This window comes from Hyaena hyaena, unplaced genomic scaffold (genome assembly GCF_003009895.1).
Source record: "Hyaena hyaena isolate Hyena2069 unplaced genomic scaffold, ASM300989v1 scaffold_674, whole genome shotgun sequence".
NCBI lineage: Eukaryota > Metazoa > Chordata > Mammalia > Carnivora > Hyaenidae > Hyaena > Hyaena hyaena.
The window spans coordinates 272,593-290,715 of record NW_024081309.1 but is presented as its reverse complement, the minus strand read 5'-3'; the positions used below and the strand labels follow the sequence as shown (position 1 = coordinate 290,715).

The window sequence follows — 18,123 nt, the reverse complement described above, 5'->3', positions numbered from 1 at the left end:
ACAAAGAAGTTTACTAAATTGATATGAAGCATGATATCTGAAATCAATCTAAATAAGAGAAAAATATTTTATTTGAAGGATTTGCTGCCTTTTTGGGATCTGGAATTTAAAGAATTATTTTTCATTTAAGAAAAGACTAGGGAATCATGACAAGGGCAAATAGGCAGATTATGTACAGAAAATATATTTAACAGCTATAGATTTTTTCTTTTCCTTTGTTATCCCCACCCCCACTTCTCTAAGTATGACACCAGGTACCTCTCATTGCTACCAAATAGAGGTCATAGAGAGAGAATGATATGCATATATTTGAAACAATGTCAAAGAGATTAAAATTTTTCCTCTTTTTTATTAAGGTGGAATGCACATACAAAATAAATGTACAGACCATAAGTCCACAGCTTAATGATTACCATGAAGCGAACACACCCATATAACCTCCATCCAGAAGTCCACCTTCCACACCTTTTCAACTACTACCCCTTCTATTCCCTCCAAAGATAACCATTATACTGACTTAAAACATCATATATTTGTTGTGCTTTTAAAACTTGATGTAAATAGAGTAATATGCTATGTGTTTTTTGTGTCTTATTCTTTTTGTTCAAGATTGAATGTTTGAAATTCATCCATATTCTTGCCTGTGGCTGTAGTTTATTCATTTTCCTTGCTGGTGTGCTAGTCCATTATATGAATATGCTCTGGTTTATCCATTCTTCAGTTGTTTGCATTTCGTTGTTACTGATAATACTGATAGGAACATTCATGTGCTGCCATGAACATGTACACACATGATACGCTTCTATTAATTATATTGCGTTGGAGCGGGATTGTTGAGTCCCAGGTATACATATCTTTGCTTTTAGTATATAATGCCCAAACTGCCTTCCAAAAATGGTTGTAATAGTTTACATTTCTGTAAGAAGTGTATGAGAGTCTCCATCACCCTATCTTCATCAGCGCTTGGTGCTGACAATTTTTGTTTTGAATATTAGCTATTCTGGTAGATATGTAGTGGTATTTCATTGTGGTTTTAGTTTTTATTTTCCTGCCTAACAGTGAGGTTTGACCTTTTTAGATGCTGACTGGCCTTCTTTATATTCTTTTTGATGAAGTTTTTGTTCAGATTTCTTCCTCAGTTTTTAATTTGTGTGTTTATCTTTTTAATTAATTTTTGGAATTCTTTATATATTGGATATATACTCATTGTCAGTTGAATACTTCGCAAATATTTTCCCTGATTCTGTCTTATATTTTACTCTTAATGATGCTTTTCATTGAATGGAAGTTTATAATTTTTAACATAATGCAATTTATCTACTATTTCTTTTATGATCAGTGCTTTTTTGTCTTGTTTAAGAAATCTTTCCTCCATGGGGCTCCTGGGTGGTTCAGGAAGTTCAGCGTCCAACTCTTGATTTCAGCTTAGGTCATGATCCCTGGGTTGTGGGATTGAGCCCTGTATAGGGCTCCATGCTAACTGTGGAGCCTGCTTGGTATTTTCTGTCTCTCTCTGTCTTTCTCTCTCTCCCTCTCTCTCTCTCTCTCCCTCTCTCACTCTCACTCTCTCCCAACATCCTTCCCTCCTTCTGCCTTCTCTCCCCTACTCTGATTCACTTTCTCTCTCTAAAAAAAAGAAAAGAAAAGAAAAGAAAAACATTCTCCCATCTTGTAGAAGTTTTATTATTTTGCCTTTCACATTTTGATGTACTATTAACCTGTAATTGATTTTTATGTATTGAGGTATAGATCAAGTGTCATATTTTTCCATACAGACATTCAGTTGACCTAGCACCATTTATTGAAAAAACTATCTTTTCTCCATTCTTTTGTGTTTCTCCTTTTGCTATAAATCAGGTGTCCCTATATTTCAGGTTGATTTTGGTTTCTAGTTTTGGAAGTCTTCATATCTTACAAAGTATGTGTATTCATGCATCTCTAAATCTTCCTACTTTATTCTTTTTAGCTTTTTGCACTTCTATATACTTTTAGAATTAGCTTAAAATTTCCACACATGTACAGAAACATGCTGGGAATTTGAGTGGAATTTCATTGTGTATATAAATCTTGAGGAGACATTTTTATATTTTATTGATATGTTTTCAATATTGTAAAAGTATATTTTCCATTTTGATCTTAAATTTTTCCCGTAGAGTTTTACAGCTGTGGCATATAGGACTCTCTATCTGTTATTTGTGTATTTGATTTGTAGGAGCTCTTTTTATATTAAGAAAATTAATCATTTGTTGTTTTTCCTAACATATTAGTGTTTTGATTCTGTTTGTGATTTTTCACAGAAATGCATTTTTAATATTTATTTAAATTTAAAATTATAAATGCATTTTTAGAATTTAAATATTTATATTCACATCTATGAGTGCTTTTTTTCATGGTTTCTGGAGCCAGAACTCTTAAGTTTTCATTTAGTTCTTTTAATTAATAATTCTTACTGCTTTTATTAACTACTGTCATGGTTTTATACTATTTTTAATAAGAACTAATGATTATAGTGGCTATGTTAAGTAAAATAAGTTGTGTCTGAACTCCTTCTTTATACTCTCTCAGATTCCTAGTATAACTATACTATAATTTTTAGATAAATAGGTGTTCAACATTTTTATTAGTATAAATGTAATATTTTCACAGCTGAACCAATTAATATAGTATGGTTACAGTTTATTTTATAATTTTGGATTTTTTTCTTAGTTTCTAATTGTCTCATTTTTAAAAATTTGCTTAGTATTCTTTGAATATTGGGGTAAAGATTTTTCACCTGCTCGAAAAGCTTTTTATAAAGTACTCTTCAATATAGGAATCTACACATACTTATTAAATAAACTTTGTTCATTTTTTTCCCTCTTGGATCTCTTTCCTAGGTCCTCCGTCTGTCTGTTCCAATCTACATTGTATAGTTGGCATCTTAAAAATAGCCTTTGCCTATTTCCGATCTTGGTTGCCTATATCTTGAACACTGTCTTTTTCTCTTGTTTTGTTATGGCCATCTTAAGTGCCTCTGAAGAAAGGGAGGATGGGAAGTGGAATCTGGGAGATGCGGCGTGTTGTAGATGTTTTTATTCTGTTCTCATACTTGACCAATAGGCTAAATATAGAAATTGGATATGATCTGCTATTTTTCTTTTTAAATTTAAATTTAACAGTGTTTTCTCCTAGAGGTTTTTAGCATATTGTCTTTATATTCTTTATTCTTGAAATTTCACAGTGATGTGCCTTCCTTCAGGTTTTATTAATACTGTATATTGAATACTCAGTGAATCTCTTTATCCTGCAGATACAAGTCCACCAGTCCTATAAACATTTTTTTAAAAATAAGCTTTTGGTAATTTCCTCCCATTTTCTTCTTGATTTTTCTCTTTCTAAACATTATAAAATGTTTTTAGCCTTTTTCAGCCTACTTTTTCAGCAATGCCTGTGGATGGCACAGTTTCTAAGTGTTTCCATGGTTATAGGGGTAAATCAGTTTACTTCTCATTGGACCCCTCCCCCATAATAGGTACTTTGGTGTGACTTTCTTTCGTATTACCAAGTCTGTGTTCTTCCCCATCCTCTTAATCTATTGTTGTTAAAGGTTACCATTGTTTCTTATTTTCATCGAAGATAAAAGATATTTTTGTGTCTTATTCCTATGGTTTCTTTTGAGGAAAATAGAGAGGTACTCATACTGAAAATGAAATTTGTGCCCATTTGTTTTGTTTATTTTATTTTTAAGTTTTATTTTAAGTAGGCTCCATGGAGAGTGGCTTGACCTTACCACCCTGAGCTTACGAGTCACACGCTCTACCGACTGAGCCAGCCAGGCTCCTCCATTTGTTTTATTTCTAATTATTTTCACATACATTGGTTATGGCTATGTTTTATATCATGAGTTTCTAAGATATGTTTTAAGGCAAAATGACCAGGCTTAGGAACACAGATAATTTTTTTTGGTATAAGTGTGGCAAATTGCATATAGCAGTCTCCGAACTTTAAAAAAAGTCTGTGGTTCATCAAATTCTCAGGTGCTATCACTGATCGAAAGAAGCACTGTTACATTACACACCACTAAGAAGGAAGAACAGTCAATTAACATTATACAGTGCTTCATCACTTCGACTTTTCTTGTAAAAACTTTTCATTGTGGTAAAAAACATAAAGTTTCCAGCCTTATCCATTTTTGTGTGTATGGTTCAGTCATGTGAAGTGTATTTGTTGTGAAACAGGGGCGCCTGGGTGGCTTAGTCGGTTAAGTCGGTTAAGCGTCCGACTTTTCGCTTAGATCATTTCGCTTAGGTCATGATCTCGTGGTTCATGGGTTCGGGCCCCGCAACGGGCTCTGTGCTGACTGCCAACTCAGAGCCTGGAGCCTGTTTCAGTCTGTGACTCCCTCTCTCTGTGACCCTCCCCTGCTCATGCTGTCTCTCTCTCTCTCCTAGAAATAAATAAAAACCTTAAAAAAAAATTAAAATAAAGTAAAATAAAATGTTGTGAAACAGATCTCTACAACTTTTTCACTTACACTTAGATTTTTAATGTTATATTTGTTGAAAGAAGGATTTATTTGTATATTACAAATAAAATATATCAGACTGCTTTGTTTCCTTGCCCTTCTGTGAACACAAGACTTTTTTATTCAGTGCCAAATGATAATGTCATCCTTTTGAACATGTCTAAACAGGAAAATTTCATAACATGGCTAATGTTAATGCAAACTCCTATATAAGTGACTACTATATGAACAGTATGTCTAAATTGCATACAGTTTCACTTGCACAGCAATGCTAACTATGTCACAACCATTGCCTGTGTTATAGAGATATAAAAATGTCATCACAGGATGCATCTGTATCTCAGTGGTGTTACATAAGGTATAAGAAATGTGAATTGGGGGTGTCTGGGTGGCTCAATCGGTTAGGCGTCCGACTTTGGCTCAGGTCATGACCTTGTGGTCTGTGGCTTCTAGCCCCACATCAGGCTCTGTGCTGACAGCTCAGAGCCTGGAGCCTGTTTCAGATTCTGTGTCTTCCTCTCTCTCTGCCCTTCCCCAGCTCGTGCTCTGTCTGTCTTTGTCTCAAAAATAAATAAACGTTAAAAAAAAAAAAAAAGAAATGTGAACCATAAGAATAGATGAAATATAATATACTCTGCTTTCCCTGACTAAAATTGACTTCATAACATATTGTTTTCTGTTTGTCTGTGTCTCAAGTTATTACCACAAACTATGTATGTGTGTGTGTGTAGAGAGGTAGATAAAGATGTACATATACACACACACACACACACTGTTTTAATAGATAAACTGATAAATGGATCTCTGTTTTCTAGTTCCCAGATGAAGAAGACTTTCCAAAAGGAGGTATTAGTTTTAATGTTGAAGACAATTTTCAAGTGAGAGCTGAGTCTAATAACAACTCAATTGAAAATGACTGTAAGTAAATTCTAAATAAAATATAACATTGAAAAGTTATTTGACACTGAACAAATGATTAAGTAAAAATCTATGCTTTTTTTTCTCCACAGCAATTTTAGATTTCTCTCCTAAAAATTCAGAACGTTCATATCATTATCTGAATTATAATTTTAAATCAGCAGAGAGGACGTCATCAGAAGCAAATAAGGTATAATGTAAGCAAAGCTGTAATAGCTGAGAGTAAAAAATCTTGGTAGACTTAAATGAACCATTAAAAACTAAAAAGATAAAAATCTTAGATTGGATAATTTTTTAACATGATAAAGTTTATCAATAACCAACCAACATTATTTTAATGATAAAACAAGCAGCAAAATTTCTGATAGAATAAATAACAAAATATAGATGACAGCTATCTTATTATTCAAAGGTGTTTTGAATTTTCTAATATGACATGACATGGGAGGCATACATAATTAAAGAGGAAGAAATAGAAGAATCGATTAAAAATGAGAAGTTTAAGAAGAATTTTGTAAGGGAGCTAAAGACAAGATAAACTTAAAAAATTAATACCTTTCCTGAACCAGTTAGAAAACATAATAGAAAAAGTATCCCGATGATGGTAACAACTGATATACAATGCCTAGGCATAATCTTAACTGGAAATATATGGAACATGTTTGGAATAGACTATGAAATTTTACTGTGAAATAAAAAATTCATGAATACATAGTAATTCACCAATGCCCTCTGTAGGTCAGAACTTGTTAAGACTTAGGTATAGATTGATGGACAAAACAGGTATGATCTCTGTCTTTAAAGGCCAAGGAGAAAGAGGATGAGATGGTTAAGGAGGGAGAGAGATGTTAATCAAGAATGCAAGCAAACAAATAAATTGAGATCATTGCCATGTAGGAAAGCTGTGGAAGTACTCTGAAATTATAGGGGAATCTATTCTGTGAATAAATCTACTTTATTCTGCAGCTGTGGCAGCAGTAGGTGAGGAAGATACCTTGCAAAGAAACTGCAAATCTAAATACCCTGAGACTGAAAAGAGCTAAGTGGGCTTGAGAAAGTGGAAGAAAGCCAGAGTAGTAGGATTGTAGAGAGTGAAAGGGAAAGTAGTAATTAGAAATTGGAAAAGTGAGCAGGACCAGACACACAGTCTTACAGGTGAGGTTAAGAATTTTGATAGCCCTCTGTGTTCCTCAGGGAAATCCATGAAGGGTTTTCAGCAGAAAATCACATGACTTAATTTACATTTTAAAAAGGTTTTGCTGGCTGCTCTGTGGTAGATGGGTTTAGTGGGCACTGCCATGGAAACAGGGAAACCAGTTTAGAGGAGACTTAATTGAAAGCGACTTTGAAGATAGGGATTGTGGCAGTGAAAGGAGTTAGAAGCATGAGTGTTGGTGGATTGAATGTAGAAAGTTAGGGTGAAGGAAAAGGGAGAAGAAAGACTCTTGGCTGCCTGACTTAACAATTGTGTATTTTTCACTGGGTGGAGTAAGATGGAGGCGCGTATTAGTCTGCTGGAATTGCCATAACAAAATACTGCAGAAGGGTCTCTTAAATAATAGAAACTTGTTTTGTCATAGTTTTGGAAGCTAGAAGTCCAAGATCAAAGTTCTGGCTAATTTGATTTCTGATGAGGACTGTCTTCCTTCTTGCAGATGGCTGTCTTTTCACTGTGTCTTCACATGGCCTTTCCTCTGTGTGTACACATGGAGAGAGGGAAAGAGAGCAGGTGAATGCAAGCTCTCTTTTTATGAGGACACTAATTCTGTCAGATCAGAGCCCCACTCTTATGACCTCATTTATCATTTAGACTTTGTTACCTCTTAAGTTTTTTTTAATGTTTTATTTATTTTTGAGACAGAGAGACAGAGCATGAGCTGGGGAGGGGCAGAGAGAGAGACACACACAGAATCGGAAGCAGGCTCCAGGTTCTGAGCTGTCAGCACAGAGCCTGGCGCGGGGCTCGAACTCACGAACTGTGAGATTGTGACCTGAGCCAAAGTTGGACACATAAGCAACTGAGCCACTCAGGCACCCCTAGACTTTGTTACTTCTTACAGGCCATGTCTCCAATTACAGTTACATTGGGGTTAGGACTTCAGCATATGAATTTGTGGGGGATGCAATTCAGTCCACAGCATGGAGGGGCAGTTTTGATGAATATATAGGAACAGGCAAGGAATGCCTGTGGATCAGTCAAGTCAAAGTAGAGATGTAAAGTTAGAAGTTGGGTTACATGGGTCTGGATCAGAGAAGTTTGTGTGCTCATTTGCACATATCAAAGTTTAAAGCACCAAGAACGGATAGGTTCATTTCAAGAGTGTGTACTGAAAGGAAAATTGTTATATCCCATTCTTAAGAATTGGGAGGTAGGAAGGATTAGCTATGTCAGTTATTGTTGAGACATCAGTAAAATGACAGAAACATGTCTGTTTGGCAACTTGGGGGTCATTGGTGACTTTGGCAAGTACAGATTCAAGTTTCAGTTTCAGTTTGAAATAGTGAGGATTGAAACCAGTCTAGAATGGACTAAGTGGTAAATGGGATGTAAGAAAGTAGCGACTGTGGATGTGGAAAATGCCTTAAAAAGATTAGCATATTTAATCGGTCAGTCAGTCACTCATTCCTCAAATATTTTGGGGGCATCTACTGTGTGTTGCACTGTTCTCCATGCTAGAGATAGGCCTGTGAATAAAACAGGCAAAGATCTGCTCTCCTGGAGCTTGCGTTCTGATGGAAGGAGACAGATGATAAGCAAGTATATAGAACCTTAGAGAGTTTAAGTGCCGTGGAGGACAATAAAGCTGTGTAAGGGGGATGGAGTTCTATTTTACAGGTAAATAGGGCCTCTCTAATAAATGACACTGGAGTAGAGACCTGAAAGAAGAGAGGGAGGGAGAGCACACATGCCATGCAGGTATCTGGAGGAAGAGCATTCCAGGCGTAAGGAATAGTAAATGTAAAGGTTTTGAGGCAAGGGAATGTTGGCCAGTTTGTAGAACAGCAAGGAGGTAGCCATGGAATGAGTGAACGAATGAAAGGGAAAGTGTTAGGAAGAGAGATCAAAAAGGAAGAGACCTAATCTTACAGGGCAGCTGTGTAGGACATTTTCAGAGCCTTGTACCTTGGAGAGTTTGGGAACCCTTAGAGTTTTAATGAGAGGAGTGAAATGATTGAGCTTATGTTTAGAAAGAACTCTGTGCCTGGTTGGTAGAGAATGTACTGTGGGAACAAGGTCTAATACTCAGTAAATATTGCCTATTGTTACTTTTGTTGAAGGTGCAATACGATCTTGGCTGCCAGGTTTGAATCCTAACTCTGCTGCTAATAAGCTGGATGAATTTAAACAAGTTTAATTGCTTAACTACTCTTTCTCTCAATTCTTTCAGTTGTAAAATAAGGAAAATGAGGGTACTGACCTCATACGGTTGTGGCAAGGGTCAAATAAGTTAAAAATAAAAGGTACTTAGGACAGTTCCTGGCACATAATAAGAATTTGTTAATTTAATAAGACTATTACTATGGTGAAGAGTTAATGTAATTTCCCATTAATTTGTCTGTTTCTTCTACTAGACTGAACTCCCTGAGTGGGGGGATCATTAATAATCATCTTCACATCCTTATTTCCTAGCTTAGCACCTAAAACCAAGTGACTAATCAAGGGAGTGTTTTAAAATATATATATACATTTTTTAACTTTATTGTAATTTACAAAAAAAAAAAGACATACACATTCTAACAAATTGAAACCATTCAGAAGGACATAAAGTTACAAGAAACTTTTCCCCTTAATTCCACCTCTATTAGAAACCAACCAATTAGAACCAAACTATTAGAAGTTTGGTATGTATTCTTCCAAACTTTTATTCTTTTATTCTATTTTTATATAAATATATATATTAAATGTGATCATCGTATTACATTTTTAAGGTGATTAATTTCTGGAAGTAGCAAGAAAGTTAAATACTATTCTAAAGAGAAGAACACAATGAGTAATATGACTATTCAGATCTGGAATAGATCAGAAAAGTTCACTCTATTTGGGAGCAATTATCTAGAAGTTTAGGTCAACTGTAGATAAACCCTAGACCTGAAGACATAAGAGAAAGCTATTCGTCCCTTGAGTCTGCAGGAAGTTTTACCTTCACAACTCCAAACATGAGGTCTGAGTTAGTCTTAATCCCTATTGACTAGAGATTCATCTTCAGAACCAAATCCCCATAACCCAGATCAGCCTAAATCAGAATCTGACCCATTTTAAATAAATCCAGTGGTTTTTATGTTCTGTGTTTATTTTTTACTATTCTTATTGATTTTAATGAGTTTATCCTGTCCCTTTGGGAAGAATTTTTACCATACTGTAGCTCTATATAATGTGCTTGAAAGCATTATTTGTATAATATGGATTACTAGAATTCATTCAAACTATAGGGGAAAAATATAGTAACATTTGGTTAGTACATTTTATTTTTTCTTTCTTAATAGGTGACATCACCAGAACAAAAGATCTCGACCTTGAACCCTGTGTCTACTTTTTCTTTGAACTCAACAGATGAAGATTTTATGCTAGAATTCTCTAAGGAGTCCCTGAAAGCAAGAACTTTACCTGGTGACTTTCACTTACTCGGCTTAGACAGTGGCTACCCTGCTGCTCTCATAATATCTAGCTGCGTAAAATGAAGTTTTTTATTTGAGAAATTGTCACTAAACTAAAAATATCTTGAAACCAGATTCAGTGTCATCTTCCTCAAGCCTTCCCACACTGCTTTCTATTTGAGATGGCTCTTACTTCCAAATACAGCACTCCCTTGTAACTCTCAGCTTCCTTCTGACTTCTCCTCTCAACTTCTCATCACAGACTTCTGCACATGGCTTCCATTATTGCAGTACTTCTCACAGCTGTTAACTCCAGAGGTGGGCTCTTCTATGGTGCCCTCCCCTCCCAGGGGAATGATTCATTGTGAAGGTCTGATTTACACCATTGGTTGACTTTGGTATAACCTTTAATCCATTTTGAGTTTATTTTTGTGTCTGGTGTAAAAAAGTGGTCCAGTTTTATTCTTTTGCATGTAGCTCTCCAGTTCTCCCAGCACCATTTGTTGAAGAGATTGTCCTTCCCATTTGTATATTCTTGCCTCCTTTGTTGTATGACCATATAAGTGTGAGCTTATTTCTGGACTCTCTATTCTGTCTCAGTTCATGTCCTGATGCTGCCAATCAGTAGTCATGTTACCTCTAGGCCTTGGCAATCTCATCTGTAAAATGAGAATAATAAATCCCGTCTTGTCTATAAAGTATTTTGAAAACTTAAATGCTATGTAAATATAATCTAGTGATTGGTGGTGGTAGGTTGGGGGGGAATTTTAGCTAAGGGGGAAAAGAAAAAGGGAAGGATTTTAAATTCATCAACCTTAAAAAAGTTTAAGTCTCTTGAGCTTTGAAATCTTCATTTTTTTGAGACTAAAATCATTAAAGATATTTTATTATAAAAAAGGAACTAAAATTACCTGGGCTTTTTTGTTTGTTTGTTTTCAGCAAGGCAAGTTGTTACTTTTCTTTTTTGTATAGATAGTTACTGGTTTTTAGAGCCTAGGTGATGGCCATAATACATTTTTATTTAATCAGCTCTTTTTCTTTTTTTTTTCACCCAGTTCTCAAAAAACCCAGTTCTCTGGAGAATAAGAACTTTCAGAGGCTTCCATTAGTAAGTAGAACCCGAGATCCATTTATTACTTTGCCACCTGATTTATATTCTTGTTCATATGAGGCCAACTCTGACAGGCAAGAATCTTCTGGTTCTCCCATATTCAACTTGTGTGAAGAGTCAGCGGTTCTTTCTTTTAGCCTTGGGCTTGACGACCAAGGTGAAACTTCCTTCTCTAAAGAATCTAGAGAAGTGACTCCAGGGGACGTTTTACTTCTCAATAATATGTCCATTCAAAGCAAGTGGCTGAAATATCAAAACATACCCCAGTGCAACTTGACTACTCCAAAAGTAGTTGATAAAGTAACAGATGACTTCTCTGCTGAGGTTGTTTCTGGGACCCATTTTAGTGACATGGGTGAAAGACAGAGTGATGCTGTGAATGAAAGCTCTTTAGACTCCATGCATTTGCAAATGATAAAAGATATGCTCCATCAACAGCAACAGGATTTTAGCAGCCAAGATTTGATTTCCAGAAAGAAAGCACTGTCTTTGAATTTAAAGCAGACTTCTAAGACTAAGAAAACTCACAATATGTTAGGAGAGTCAGCCTGCTACAACTACAGTGTAACAGGAGATTTACAGGTGAGGAAATGAACCAATGTATCTTGGTGCAATTTTTCCAATACTTACTGTTTGAATTTCAACAAAATAATTGACAAAATTATATAGGAGCAATGATTTTACTCTTGGAGCTGAGGACTTCTTTTTTTGAGTTTTATAGAACACTAGCTACAGTCATATCTTCTTTGACTTAAAAACTTGCCTAGTAGGTATGAGCACTGAAAGAAATTATATATTTGAAAGTATCTGATGTGGTATCTGGCACATAATAGGTACTTAATAAATTATAGCTCCAACTGTTTCCACTTCCACTACTACTGTTTTTGTGATTGTTTTCACTTTTCACTATCAGCTCAGTTTTGCCAATCAGATCATTATTAGGGTAAAGTTAGATCTTATTATGTATTAGTTATGCACAATTCTATTGTTGTAACTGGAAATAGAAATACATAATGATCCATTCACATCAGCTAAGTTTTTCCTAGCAAAAAGGTTTTACACACTTATTAAGGGGCAGACAAGAAATGTTTAGTCTTTTTTTTTTTTTAATGTTTGTTTATTTTTCGGAGAGAGCGCATAAGTGGAGGAGAGCAGAGAGATCCAAAGTGGGCTCTGCATTGACAGCAGGGAGCCTGATGTGGAGCTCAAATTCATGAATCATGAGATCATGATTGAGCCGAAGTCAGATGCTCAACTGACGAAGCCACCCAGGTGCCCCACATTTAGTCTTATTTATATGATTAAAAGTGCTATGCGTAACCATTTTTACTATATTGGTGTATCATTTAAAATGAAAAAATGAAAAGCGCCTGGGTGGCTCCATTAGTTGAGCATCTGACTCTTGATTTCATTTGGGTCATTATCCCCGGGTCATGGAATGGAGCCTTGCATTGGGCTCTGCGCTGAGTGTGGAGCTTGCTTAAGATTCTCTTTCTCTCTTCCTCTTGCTCTCTCCCCTGCTTGTGCTCTCTCGCTAAAATAATAATAGTAATAATAATAAAATTATAAGATGATTTTCAAGGATTCTGAAAATCAAAAGAAAAATGTGTTTGTTAAACATATATACAGAAAATAATTTACTCATTAGTAAACGGTATTTTTCTGGAGTTATTATAATAACTTGAATTATTCCATTTCAGGAGATAAGTGGCTCTGAGCTATGCTTCCCAAGTGGGCAGAAAATAAAATCTGCTTATCTTCCTCAAAGGCAAATTCATATACCAGCTGTTTTTCAGTCTCCTGCTCATTACAAGCAGATTTTTACATCTTGTCTCATAGGTATGACTGTTATCTTTCTATTTTATTATAATTGGTTGCTGCTTAATGTAAGTAGTATAGCTGTGAGAAAACATAGTATCTTATACTGTGAATTTTCACATTAATTTCTCTACTTGAGATTTGTTATTTTCCGTATGTTCATTCCAGTTTTCAGCAGTAACTTATATTCTAATTTCAGGTCAAATAGAGTGTCAAAAGTAGGAAATGACAGTATTATCTTTTACAAGTTAGAATTTTTCATTTTTTAAAAAATGTTTATTTTTTAAAGAGAGAGAGAGTGTGTGTGAGTGAGTGGGGGAGGGGCAGAGAAAGAGGGAGACAAAGAATCCCAAGCAGGCTCCAGGCTCTGAGCTGTCAGCACAGAGCCCAATGCAGGACTCAAACTTGCAAACCATGAATTCATGACCTGAGCTGAAATCAAGAGTCAGCCACTCAACTGATTGAGCCACCCAGGTGCCCTTCATTTTTTTTATTAAACTAGAAGTGTTACTGGGGCACCTGCGTGGCTCAATTTAATTTAAAAAATTTTAAAAAACTAGAAGTGTTACAGATGGTTTTGTTTAGAAATTTTAAGTATGATGCATGATTAGTTTTGAGTTTGTTTTGCTGTACAAGGGCAAAACTTGCCTTTAAAAAAATGAATATCAATGTGAGGTTACAGATTACTCTGTTAAAAGTCTATTTGCAAACTTAGCCAACAGTACGCATGATACAAACACAGAATTATTTTGTATTTAATTTTCATTTGTATTTTTCTATTTTGTAGAACATCTAAATATATTGCTGTTTGGGTGGGCACAGAGGTTGCACAAAGCTCTTTCAAAAGTCGACATATCATTTTACACATCATTAAAGGGAGAGAAACTGAAAAATGTAGAAAGTAATGTGCCATCCTGCCATCATCATCAACCTGCAAAACTTGTCACGGTTAAAAAGGAAGGTCCAAATAAGGTATTGTTCCCTGTTACTCACCTGTTGCCCCAGTGAATACTTGTCCTGTAAAACGTTTCAGCACCTATTGCTTTATGACCAGCATAGTTAAGGAGCAAGTCTTGATTAGGAGCCTTCTACTTGAGGTGTTAGTAAGCAACATACAGTAAACTCCGAGTAAATTTTTACTGAAAGATTATCTGTATTCTAGGATATAAAATTATGAGTTAAGATAACCCTTCAAATTGCCTAGGAACCTATTGCATAGTGGTAGATGGAGACAAACATAAAAGGAAATTTTATGTAATAGTGTAATTGATAGAATAGAAAGGATATGCCCAGGTTACAGTGAGAGCACTGAGAAAAGACTATGTCCAACCTGAAGTCTTAGAGAATGCAGAGGTGAGCCTAAAGAATTGAGAGTTGAAGTAGTCTGCTGTGTGATCCCCAGTACAGTCACAGATAAGGCCTGGGGAATATAAAAGCATACTGATTTAATTTGCATTGCTGATAGCATGTTATTATGGAAAGAAGTCAAGTTAGTAAAATGTTTATGTATTGTGTATATAAATTGAGATATAAATTTAGTTGTCAAAGGCAAGCATTTGTAAATAATACAACCATAGAATAAAATAGAGCCATCCAAAGTCTTTTTTTCTTTTTAAGACAATTTGATGACATGGTTGTCATGCATACAGTATGTGATTGTGTTAGGGTAGGTTATGGAATAGAAAACACATCATTATCTGAGTTTTACTCTTTTTAAAAGAACAATGTATATGTGTGTCCTTGTGTGCACACACACACTAACATGAGCAACAAAAAAAGGCCAAAAAGAAATGCACAAGATATTTCTTGTAGTTGTTTCTAGGTAGCTTTCAGGTTGTCTACTGTGAACATTTTCAATTGGGAAAACCAAAAATTTTATTTTTCAAATAAACTTATATTCTCAGAATAATTTAGTTTTTTGATAAAGAGAAAATAAATATAAAGTAAGTGATTTTAAATTTTTATTTATTTAATATTAATAAAAAGATTAACTTGTATAATGAATAATTTATTAGAGTACATTAGTGCTATGTAGCTTTTTATAGGAGTCTTGACAAGAATAGTACAAAAACAGTAAAATATAAAATTTTTCTTACTAAATTATAATATTCTCTTCCTCTTAGGGTCGTCTCTTTTATACCTGTGATGGACCCAAAGCTGACCAATGTAAATTTTTCAAGTGGCTTGAAGAAGTGACCCCAGGACATTTAACACAGGAAGCCTCTCTACCTAGCATGGTTTTAAATGATATAAAGAGTATTGGCTTATATCTAAGAAGTCAAAAGATACCCCTCTTTGAGGAATGCCAGCTTTTGGTGAGGTATGTGTCTTGGTACCATATAATGCCTGTAATTAATTATATCAGAAAATAATAACCTCATATGATTGTTACCAGTTTTAAAAGAGATTGAGCTAGGTAAAGTGTCTAAAAGATAGAATACCTCAGTTTTTCTAACTGTAAAATGGAAATAGTTTTCTAAAGGTATTTTTGGCCCCTCTAAACATCAAGCAGTTTCAGCAATATCAGGAGAAATGACAGGCATGCTACTTTTCTAATCATTTTTATATGTAGTCATAATCCTTAGGGAAACCCTGTTGAACAAACCACAAGAATAATTTTTATCAGTGCAGGATAATAGGTAGTGGTCATTCACAAGCCTTAACTAGTTAGTTTTATAGGATAATACAATGCTACATTTTGGAAACATGTCTTCTAAAAGTGGAATTATCCAAAAAGTAGCTCCAATGAATATTTGCATGGTAATTTAATAACATCTATGGGGAGTTTATACATGTCATGCATTCTTCTAAACACTTTGCATGTATTATTTTATTTAATCATCAAAATAACCTAAGAGATATAGAAATAATGAGGATAATTTATTATAGTTATTGAAGCTGAGATACTCTTTTATGTACTTTTTTGATACTTTTCCTAGCTTAGTCTCTTTTATTTTTTAATTTTTAATATTTTTTTAATGTTTTATTTATTTCTGAGAGAGTGAAAGAGAGAGGCAGCATGAGCAGGGGAGGGTCAGAGAGAGAGGGAGACACAGAATCTGAAGCAGGCTCCAGGCTCTGAGCTAGCTGTCAGCACAGAGTCCAACGCGGGGCTCGAACCCACGAACTGCGAGATCATGACCCGAGCCGAAGCTGGACACTCAACTGACTGAGCCACCCAGGCACCCCAAGCTTAGTTTCTTTTAAAACTAATGATAATTCAGGGCACCTGGGTGACTCAGTCAGTTGAGTGTCTGACTTTGGCTCAGGTCATGATCTCATGGTTCCTGAGTGCAAGCCCCGGGTCAGGCTTGCTGCTGTTAGCCTGTCAGTGTGGAACTAGCTTCAGATCATCTGTCTCCTCTCTTTCTGCCCCTCCCTCGCTTGTGCTCCTCTCTCTCAAAAAATAAATAAAACATTAAAAAAAAAGAAAGCTAATGATAATTCTGTGAGGGTTGTACTGTCTTCCTATTTTTTTATTTTGTGTACATGGATGAAAGTATATAAACATACACTTACCCTGGTTCTCTCCTTTTAATACTGTATTTTAAAGATGAAAAAAATATTGTACTTTCAAACTTCCACTTATAAAGTAAGTCCTGGGGTTATAATGTATAGCACGGTAACATTATATATGTTATATATACACATATATAATAGCTATATATATAATAATATATATATCAAGCCATTATATTGTTACACCTGTAACAACAACCATGTTATTGACAATTGTATCTCAGTAAAAATTTGTACCTTAATATTTACATTCATTTTTGTTTTTACTCATTTTGCAGAAAAGGATTTGACTTTCAAAGAAAACAGTATGGCAAGCTGAAGAAGTTTACTACTGTAAATCCTGAATTTTATAGTGAACCTAAAAGCAAACTTTATCTTAAGCTGAGTCGGAAGGAAAGTTCTTCAACATATAGTAAAAGTAAGTTGACCTGATCATGTTGGTGACAGACTCTACTCTTGTATTTCAGTTACATACAGCTCATTCTTTACATGAAAGAGGTTTTACAAAGTACTGCTTAATGGTAGCATATATTGTGAGTTATTGTATAATAAATGAGACCGTTTCCCAAAAGCGTATTTTAAAATTTCATATTATTATTATTTAAAAAATTTTTTAAATTATTTATTCAGGGGCGCCTGGGTGGCTCAGTCGGTTAAGGGTCCAACTTCGGCTCAGGTCATGATCTCACGGTTTGTGGATTCGAGCCCCGCGTAAGGCTCTGTGCTGACAGCCAGCTCAGAGCCTGGAGCCTGTTTCATATTCTGTGTCTCCCTCTCTCTCTGACCCTCCCCTGCTCATGCTGTCTCTCTCTCTCTCAAAAATAAATAAAAAAAATTAAAAAAAAATATTTATTCATTTTTGAAAGTGAGAGAGACAGAGTATGAGCAGGGGAGAGGCATAGAGAGAGGGAGACACACAGAGCACAGAGCCTGACACAGGGCTCAAACTCACAGATCGCGAGAGCTGAAGTCAGACTCTTAACCGACTGAGCCACCCAGGTGCCCCTAAAATTTGAATTTTTAAAAAAAATTTTATTGAAGGCTAACAAAATCTATTTTCATTTAGAAAAATTATACCAGCTTCTTGGCATTATATAAATAAGTATATTGATTCAGCTGTACTCTGACCTAATGTCAAAAATAGACTGAAAATGTGGGCACCTGGGTGGCTCAGTCAGTTAAGCGTCCGACCCATGGTTTAGGCTCAGGTCATGATCTCAGTTTGTAGGTTCAAGCCCTATGTCGGCATCCTGCTTGGGATTCTTTCTCCCTCTCTTTATTGCCACTCCCCCACTCACAAGTCTCTCTCTTTTTCTTTCACTCTTTACTCTGTCTCTCTCAAAATAAAGAAATCAACTTTTTAAAAAAAAATTTTTTTAATGTTTTATTTATTTCTGAGAGAGACAGCGTGAGCAAGGGAGGGCCAGAGAGAGAGGGAGACACAGAATCCGAAGCAGGCTCCAGGCTCTGAGCTAGGTGTCATCAACACAGACCCGATCCGGGCTCAAACCCATGAACCGTGAGATCATGACTTGAGCCGAAGTTGGACGCTTAACCGACTGAACCACCCAGGCGCCCCAAGAAATCAACTTTAAAAAAATGAACTGAAAATGTAATAACTTTATTGATACTTCTGTCATTGTCTGCACAATTTGAC

General features: G+C 35.4%; 1 protein-coding gene across 1 annotated transcript in view; it reads left to right on the top strand.

The window, feature by feature from the left end:
* Positions 1-18,123, top strand: part of ZGRF1 (zinc finger GRF-type containing 1) — an 89,480-nt gene that overhangs the window by 37,972 nt on the left and 33,385 nt on the right. The window contains exons 11-16 of the mRNA XM_039217256.1: positions 9,908-10,058; positions 11,074-11,711; positions 12,830-12,968; positions 13,735-13,919; positions 15,071-15,267; positions 16,745-16,884. Coding sequence (XP_039073187.1) covers positions 9,908-10,058; positions 11,074-11,711; positions 12,830-12,968; positions 13,735-13,919; positions 15,071-15,267; positions 16,745-16,884 — 1,450 coding nt within the window. The remainder of the gene's footprint in view (positions 1-9,907; positions 10,059-11,073; positions 11,712-12,829; positions 12,969-13,734; positions 13,920-15,070; positions 15,268-16,744; positions 16,885-18,123) is intronic.